General features: G+C 40.1%; 1 protein-coding gene across 1 annotated transcript; it reads right to left on the reverse strand.

Moving 5' to 3' along the window:
• Window positions 1-1,328: 1,328 nt before the first annotated feature.
• Window positions 1,329-9,041, reverse strand: KCTD12 (potassium channel tetramerization domain containing 12). The gene has a single exon (XM_074299287.1). The coding sequence runs from the start codon at window positions 6,285-6,287 to the stop codon at window positions 5,292-5,294; it is 996 nt and encodes a 331-aa protein (XP_074155388.1). The 5' UTR covers window positions 6,288-9,041; the 3' UTR covers window positions 1,329-5,291.
• Window positions 9,042-9,681: the final 640 nt, after the last annotated feature.

Genomic DNA, 9,681 nt, shown 5'->3' on the forward strand with positions numbered 1-9,681 from the left:
TAAATGACATATACCACTTCCACAAAATTTAGAAGAGGAGGGAAAAGATCTCAAAACCTGAAATAACCTACTGAAAGCTATAAAAAATTGCTGTGTGGGAATTTTACATTGTTCAGCTGACAGTAGAACAGCAACTTTTATTCACAGAATCATAGTGATAGGGAGCTGGGAAGCTACTTTAGAGACCATCCAGCCTAACTTTTCATTAAATATAAAGAAACTGAGGTCCAGAAAAGTGAAATCATTTGCTCAAATTCACATAGCTAATTAGTAGCAGAGCATTCTTCAATTTATCAAAGTATTAGTCTACATGAAAAAAATGTAAATAATGTATGATCATTGACTTCTTTCAAATAACCATCTATGATGGAGTCTTGCATCTTTTTGGTATTTGTATTGAAACAGAAATAGAGGAACTTTCAACTACTTTTAAAGTCAAAAAGGCAACAGGATTATTTTACATTATGATTGTTCTTATACCTCTATACTTATTAGAAAATATGACCTAGGTGAAGATACAAATCCACTTGTCCAAATTCTACCTACTCTTTTCTATATTGAAAATAAAATTTTCAGGACACCCCAGAATAGAATTAAAATCTCTACCTTTTAGTCTATAATTACTAGAAGTTGTTTTGCCAACAGTATTACTTTTGGAAACCAAAGAGAACTTTGTATATAACAGACTTATTTTGAAAAAATAAAGATTAAACAAGTCATCTAAGAAATTTCATCCACTATCTAAATGTCCTCAGAGTGAAGAAAAATAGCCCTTTTAATAATCATAAATGACTAGTTATTCAAAATCCAGGACAAAGAATATTCTTCAATTGGTTCACAACATAGATTCATAGTCTATAGCCTGTTATTAAGGTAAACCTTCAATCAACTGAATAAAATAATTTTCCCTGTGAAAGAAACTTTTCATGAGTTTATACTTCTCCATCAAGACTTTTCTATGTGACAATATTCTCCTAAAAGTTATCATAACTTCCATTAATAATGTACTGATTTTTCTGTAAGATTAGAAAAATATCTATTCTTAGAGGGGAACTCAGTATGATTTCAGTGATATGTATAGCTACTACACAAAAAAAGTACTTTATCCAAGCTTCATAAAAATTCCCTGCATTAAAGAAAACTGGATCATAAGCAGTTTGTATTGTGAGTTTACCTGAAAATAAACCAATTGTGAATATTCTTTCACTAATAATGAATTTCTTCAGAGAAGCTGCCATGTACATATGTTGTGCAAGAATGTGGAATTGGGAAGGTTTTTTTTTCCTTGCTAGAGATATAAACACAATAATGTCAAATACAATGTGTTCTAGATTTTTAACACTTTAATCAAAATACAACCCAATATAAAACACAAAAGTAAAGTAAGTATTGAAAAAATTTAATTTGGTCACTAACATCCTCAAGGGATTTCTGTTTTCTACACCATTCAGTCTAAAAACTAGGATGAATATGGCTCATAATCTACATGTATAAAAATAGATATCCTGTCAAACATATGGTTTCAAAAGAGATAAAACACTATTAATAATAATGGTACCTGGTTTTTTAACCACTAGTGAACTCAAGATGCCTCACCATCACCTTTTCATTTTTAAATGAAACTAATGATTAAGAAGTTGAGCTTCCAAATATCAAAGTACTTATGGATCAACATGAATAGTCTTCATCTAATCTGAACTAGTCTTATAATGGCCAAAATTACCTGGACAATCAGTGTCCCTGCCTCTTTCCTGTTCCCCAATTTTTCCCAAGGTGTTTAGGCATAAGTATTCTTGCAAGGCCTGAATTACCCAAATTAATTATCAACATTGTCAATATTTATCAGGTAATTGCCAACCCTCAATTTGTTTTGATCTGGGGAGATGCAGCTAACAGTCTTAAGGTGAATAGAGGGTTTGGGAAGCAAATAACTAAGATCTCAGAGTAGACTTCTTTACCAAAATTATGTAGATTATCAACACAGTCTAATTTCACCAGAAAATTATCAGTTTTTTATTAAAGGCTATATTCTGGTTTAGTTCCAACTTGAAGGGCAAGGGATTCATTTTTTTAAGAAAAGCACAGTCAATTTCTCTTAACTATTGAATCCTTAGTTCTCCAACTAGAAGATATACAAAACATCAGATTCAACCAAAAGACTTAATAGATTAAAAATTCACAAAATTTATAAAGACAGGCATATGAGTTTGAGAGATGAGAACCTAGTACTTATGGAAAATGCTTGCTTGATGGTTTGGATGGAATTTTATGGGTATGTGGACATAAGTAAGAATCACTGAATCTTTCAATCATTAAGAACCACTAATTCTTTCAATTGTTAAATATGTCTCTTCAGGTCCCCCTTAAAAGAAAGAATAAGTATAATGGAAACACCCTACATTTGGAGTCAAAAGATCTCCATGCAATCACTTCACTTTTCTAGACTTGTTTTCTTATCTACAAAGTGAAGGAGTTGAACCCTGTGACCTCTGAATTCAGTTTCAGATATAAATCTCTAGAACTTAAGTTCTGGATATGCTTGTCTAATGAACCAATAAATAAATATAATTGGCCTTACTAATTTTTTGTGGTGTTCACCTCTGGCCCACTAGACATTGAACAAACAATAGTAACTTACTTCACACTGCAATGAGACTAACATTTTAATAATTATCAAATCTGAGATAGTATTTAAAATACTAAAAGAAATGAAATTATTTTCCTTATATTATCACTCATTCCTATCATTTTATGTCATTCAATGATTCTATCATAAAAACAGTTCTTTGTGAAAGAAAAAAAACCTGTTGCTAGGCAGAGACTATAATAGAAAACTCTAACCCTCACTATCCCCATTTCAAAAAGAAAAAAAAAATAGTAGCAGATTAAAAATACAAATATTTAATTTTAAGATGGCATCAAATCAATAGAAATTTAGAGATGACTAAGATTCAAGCAAATAATAGTGGACCAAACTCAGTTATACAATTATATTTGTTTCATACTCAATTTTTTCACAGAAATGGGAATAAGGAAACTGACCAGAATATGATGCCTTAGTATGTACAGCACATGATATAAGGGACTGGACTAATTTATGACATTCATAGCATTAGTAAATGAATTTGAAAATTAAAAGATGAATGTAAAATATTCACATACTCTATATGTACATTGGGTCATAAATCATCTAAGATTAAAATTGTTTCCATCCTTAATTCTATTAATGGGCATAATAAGATACAGTACAAGCTTCATTTTTTTTAAGAATTAAAGAAAAAAGCACAAATTTAAATACTTTTCCTGAAAATTGCTTCTTACAAAATCTTTTCAAAAGATACTTCTAAGAAAAGTAGTGAAACAAACAAAAAACTAGAAAGACCTGGAGGCCAGGAAATCTCCAGAGAATGACATCTTACATACTCAGGAGCTAGGATCAATTTCCTTTCTTTTATAACATAGATAGGCTATGCAAAAAGGGATTTATTTCATTTTAGAGTAAAGGCATAAGGCAACCAGGTCTCATTCTATATTCTGTTGCACTAGCCTCAAGATACCACTTTATTGCTCCAATAACTTTTAAGCATTTATTTGCCTTCTTTTAAAAATACTCCATTTTATAAGTCTCTACAACTGGACAGCATTTGGTACTTAGATTTCTCTACAAATGAATTACCTGGATAGATTCCACCTTCTAACAAATTCGATGAAAGAAGAATGCAAAAATACTGTTTTCAGATTTACTCAGCAAACAAGCATTTGGCTTCAGAAAATAATAAGTGGCCTTAAATCTATGTGTAACCAAAATTAAAATATTTTACTCAAGTAAAAGAGGATTTTTTAAATTTCTCATTTAGAATTCCTCTCCAGAATGAGGAAATAAAGTTTTAAAGACTAAAACCCTACTGGGTAGTTCTTTGGTTAGGTTATACAGGTACTAGTAAATTCTAAGCTAGAAATCAGAATGAACTTAATAAGCTACTTTTTCACTAACTTGTTTTACTGTATGTTATTTAACATCTTTATAAGTTGCTGAGCATGTGCTTTCCTGCACTGTTTGGCATCAAAATCATACATGTACTTAAACAGATGGTAAAAATGTTCAGATTTCAAACCAAGTACCTCTTCTCCCTAATTCCAATGTTCTTGCTAGTTAAAGCTAAGCAAGAACCAAGTCTCCTCCCGCTGGAAGAAAAAGAGAGCCCTCCATCCACACTTAGTGCTTTTTTTCATATTCATGGCTCTTCCATTGAAAATAGTGGCTATCCTAATGTTTTTTAATTATTTCATGCAATGCTGCAGATTTAGGATTACATATCGTCTTCTGTGGCAGCAATATTTCTCCCTGTTGCCAATAATGATTGCCATGTCAATTAAAGTAGAGCAAAGTGCTCTTGGTGATGGGCCAGGGAATTCAGCTTCAGGAAGCAAAGCAGTCATCTAGCTCCCTTTCTGCAAGTGTAAGTAGCTGGCAAAGACTATTTATTCTACGTGAAAATGGAGAGAACTAAAAATGTAGCCATTTGTTCTTTTCTTACTTTAACCTTCAACATTTTAAAAGACTTTATTCATTTAGAGTAATTCAATTGTATCCAATGTGTCCCAAATTCCGGTACAGCCTCTCTTACTCCCAGTCTATGCCTTTGCACCCAGTGAAAATCTATCATTAAAAGGAAGTCAAAAAGAGGCTGTACTATCACGGTTTAAAATCATCAACTTTCCTCAGACTTTTAACATTGCCAATTCTGAACCCTTTAGACCACCTATGAGTCACAAGCACTTGAGAAAATTTCAAGGAATGTTACTTTCTCCAACAACCTGGATACTTTCCCATACGAGTTTGAACAGTTCCAGGCGTTGTTGTCAAGTCCAAAGTATTTGGTTCGGAAGGGTTTTTGTTGTTGTTGTTTTCCGTTTTGTGATAACCCTTTCTCACTTGATCCAGGCTTTAAGATAGGCTGGAAAGAAGATGGGGGAGGGAGTGGTGATCGGAGTAGTACTGAGACTGAGGAATCTGATAGCCAAGCGGAAGGAGAGAAATGGACTTTTCAACCCTTCTCGATAGGAGCTGTGAACCGGGACTAAAAGATCAGCAAAGAAAAGGATTGAACTTCAAGTTCAAGGGCTGGGACTAAGTTAAAGAATAAGATGGGCTATTATAGACCAGAAGTCATAACAGAAGGTGTCTCTGAGGAACGAAGGAGGTGGTGGAGGTGGAGGGCGAAGTGATAAAATAATATCCCTCGGGGATGCAGGGAAGGGGGAGGAGGGAGAGAGGGTGTCCAAATGGTTCATTCCCGACAGAAGACGTACTCGGTGTAGCTGGTCCAGATCTTGTCTTCACTCTGGTCTGTGCTGCTGGCAAAGGCGCAGGTGCCCGTGGAGCTGCAGGCCACCATGTGGAAGCCGGACTCGGAAAGCTTGTCGAAGGCCTGCTCCAGAAAGTTGAACTTGAGGTAGTAGCGAGACGTGTAGCGCTCTGGGGGCCGGTCGGGGTCTCGGCTCTCATTGAGGGTCTCCCCGAACACCTCCTTGGCCAGAGATGTCTTGCCACACACCGTGATCCTCGCCACCCGCCGGAACTTGGCATCCGCCTGCGCGTCCCTCCCGATGGTATAGGAGCCCCGGTAGCCGATGGTGATGTAGCCCGAGCGCCGGCTGCCGTCCAGGGACTGGGACGGGGTGAGCAGCGGGCCCCCGGCGCCCCCGGATGGGCTGCGACTAGCTAGGTCCAGAGTGGGTGAGGGAGCCCCGGCCGAAGCGCCTTCTTGCTGCTCGGGATCCAAGTAGCCCAGGGGCAGCAGCTCGTCCCCTCCTCCCCCCATGGAGCCCTCCTTGTACACCCCTCGCCGAGAATGGGGCGGCGGCGGACCCGGCCCGGGCTGCTGGGGAGCCCCGAGGCGGCGCACGAGCTCGGGCAGCTGGAAGTACTCCGCCTCCCGCTGCAACCGGCTGCGCTCGGGGAAGTAATCGGGCAGCACAAGCTGCAAGTCCCGCAAGTAATCCAAGATGTAGCGGAAAAGAAAGCCGTCCCGGTCCAGAAAGAAGCGTCCTTTGCTGTCCCGGGCCAGCTCCTGCGGCTGCTGCTGCGAGAACATACGCCAAAGCAGCGAGTCCGGCACGGACACCACGGTGCAGCGCCGGGTCACATAGACCTGGCCCCCCACGTTCAGCTCCACGATCTCGGGAAACAGAGGCGGCTCCGAGGAAGACGACGAAGAGCCGCTGCCGCCCCCGCCGCCGCCGCCTCCGTTGGGTAATCCACGTGTGCTGTCCGCCAGAGCCATCGAGAAGACGCGGGTGGGATGGGGATGGAGGAGGAGGAAGAGAGAGAAGAAACAGCAGACAGGAGCAGAGGAGGAGAGAGTCTCGGGCAGTCACCTTCCAGAGACAGCACCTGCTGCCCCGGCCCCGCAAAGGAGAGAGCGAGCCGCGGAGGCAGAGGGGAGCGCGCGGCTAGTGCGCCCGGGCGTGGGCTGCGCCGGGCGCCTCCAGCTCTTCCTGCGGCTGCGGGAGAGTCCCGGGTAGCGGCAGCCCGCTCCGTGTTTATGTAGAGCTGCCCGCTGCCGCCGCGACTCCCAGGAGGCGTGGGTGGATGCAGAGCTGCCGAGCGAGCTGGAGGCAGCTGAGACTGGGGCTCCCTCCTCACTCCCAGGGCAGGGGGAGGGGGGACGAGAAGAGGAGGAGGCAGTCGCGGAGGAGGAGGAGGGGGAAGATGGGGAATATATTTGCATGTTAAACGCTGACGTTGTGCCTTTCTCCAACCCCACCGGGCTCGCAGCTTGCAGAGCTGCGGCGGTGACCCTTCGCTTTGCCCTTCTCCACCCCACTCTCCTCCCCAGTTCCGCACGCAAAGCCCAGTTAGAGCCGCGCTCTATCCCTCAACTTTCTCTCTCTTCTGTATTGAGAGAGAGGTGGGAGAGAGAAACTGGAGGGTTTAAGCAGGAAAGAGGCGTGGTCCTGGGCTTGGACTGAGAGCTCGGCATCTTTTAAGAACGCATGAAAACCTTAAGGGAAAAAAAGGTAAACTTGCTGGGCTGTGCCTAGGAAAGTTGAAGCTCTCGCAGTTCTAATTAGGCAGCATCCTTACGTTACTGGAAGTTCTCCAGAGGGAATCAAGATCGACTAAAACACTCTCCACTCAGAGGTGGGGTGATTGGTGGACATTAATGTGAGTATTTCATAAGCGAGCTCATCTCCATTTAGTATACACCGCAGGGGGAGTCCCTTAACGTGTTGTTAAGGTTAAGAAGATTCCTTTAGTCTCCAAAATAGAGGAAACAAGTCTGGGGTTATAACGAACAATTTAGGTTCCCCATAGGAAGGAATTCCAAGTTGTATCACGCTGAGATAGACTACGTAGAGATTGAGATATCTTCGTGAAATAGCATTAAGATCCAGCTCTGATTATTTCAGTGAAATCTTGGCTGGGAGACCACAAGATCTGTCAAATTCCTCCTAAATCCAAAGAGATTTTTTTATTTCTAAGCGATCAAACGCCAAGCGATTAGTATAACTGAATTCATTTAGAGATACTATTGTTTAGCCCTTATTCCTCTATTACGTACGAGCTTGCCCTGCCAGCTTATTTTATGTCTTCAGAATTTTTTTTTTTTTTTTTTAAGAGCAGGCAGTAGCTCGTGAGAGAAGAATGGCAAGAGCATTGACTCTGGAGCCCAGAAAACTGAGTGCTTTCTACCTGGGTTCTAGCTAGTCCCTGCTCCATTACTCATTAGCTTGGTCGATTAACTTTCCTTGGCCCCTCCGATGCTTTGGGAGTTAAGAAAGGACTCAGATCTCTGGTAGCTGGTTTTAAAGCTCTGCTGTTCTTCTGACCCCCAGTGGTGACAGCAGGCAGCTCTGTGTGTGTAGGCCATGTCAGGGCCTCTCCCACACTTCAATGAGAAAGTTTTCTTTTACAGATAATTTTTCTATGAGATAAGGTCAATAACGTTATCTCTAGGTTGTTGATAAGAAAGTCACTGCTATAGATGCTGCAAGGAATAAATAAGGAAAGAATCAGTGCAGAATAAAAGGTTATATGTAACAAAGCAACAAGATGACAGAATAATTAAATTAAGTATAGGAAAATGAGCACTAGTTTTAGAGTCAAAGTGCATTCTTTAAAGATATACATTTAGAGAGGTCTTAGTGCTTATCTACTCCAGCCAATCAACTCATTTTATAGATGAGGAACCTGAGGTCCCAAGATCACACAGCTAGTTAAGAGACAGAACCATGGGCAGCTAGGTGATACAGTGGATAGAGCACCAGCCCTGAAGTCAGAAGGACCTGAGTTCAAATCTGATCTCAGCTTCTTAACACTTTCTAATTGTGTGACCCTGGGTAGGTCACTTAACCCCAATTGCCTCAGGAAAAAAAAAAAAAGAGAGAGAGCCAGAACTCAAATCCTGAATCTCTATCTATAAATCATCTGTATGTTTCTCTTTGCCACATTGCTTGTGACTTAAATTGAAGTCCTGGCTCAATCACTTCTTAGCCAGGTGATCTCAGGCTGGTTCTCATTTTTCCCTATTTAGGGTTCTATCCAGTTCTAACATCTTTAGTAGTCAACTTGATCAGTATAAATGAATAGTTAAACTAAAGAAGATTCCCCCAAACAATCTTTCAATGCTGAGCTTACCAACTAATTTTCCCAATAAATGTCATCCTTAGTTTCAGATGTTGCCTTCTGTGAGAATACACATAAAAGCTCCAGAGAAGATTTCTACATTTTAGGTAGGATATTTTATGGAAAATCTCTGGAAGGGCAGACAGGGACACAATAATTGAGTGGGATGAAAAGGCATGGCTAGATTACTGTCTGCAATGATAGAGGAAATCCTCTATGATGAGATCAAATATCTTTTCCCACACTTTTTTATTTGTTTTTATGACTAATAGATAACACTGAGTTCCAAATAAACCAGTACCAAATTTGGGAGTTGGAGAAGCTTTATTGTTGAGCAGCTATGCTTGTGAAAAGATGCTACAAAAGCAGCAGTCTTTGGCTCCATAAAACCAATAAAATTGTTCTTTACTGTTCATACTACTCTGATTTGGGAGTCATAGGTATTAACTCTGTAGAATTTTCTTATCTGATATTCCCTTCTATGAATTGTATCTATTTACTAATAAGTTGTTTTCTTTTAGAGATAGCTAGATGGTAAAGGGGACAGAATGCTGGATCTGGAGTCAGGAAGACTTGAATTCAAATCTAGCCTTAGATAATTACTAGCTATGTCATCCTGGGCAATTCACTTAATGTTTGCCTTTATTTCTCACCTTTAAAATGGAGGAATAATGATAATTCCTACCTCCAGGATCTTTGCAAGAGTCAGTGAAATAGTATTTGTAAGGTATGTGGCACAGTACCTGGCACAGTATCTGGCACATAGTAAATACTTAATAAATATTGTTTTTCTTACCTTCTTCCTTTTGATTTGGAGGTTTGAATATATTTTCCCATATAAATAATACAGAAAATAATAATTAGATCTTCAGTACATTCAGAGTTTCATGGAGGAATACCAGGAACACAACTCTAATACTTCAGCAGGCAGAACTGAATTCTCTTCCTCCAATATGGCAGTCCACAAGGCTTTGGTTTACCTGCTTTATTTATTTTTCTTTTTGCTCAGCTAAGCAGTGGAAGCAGAATTTCCCCCAGCTCCAAGTTAA

The sequence above is a fragment of the Sminthopsis crassicaudata genome, chromosome 3 (genome assembly GCF_048593235.1).
Source record: "Sminthopsis crassicaudata isolate SCR6 chromosome 3, ASM4859323v1, whole genome shotgun sequence".
NCBI classification, from domain to species: domain Eukaryota; kingdom Metazoa; phylum Chordata; class Mammalia; order Dasyuromorphia; family Dasyuridae; genus Sminthopsis; species Sminthopsis crassicaudata.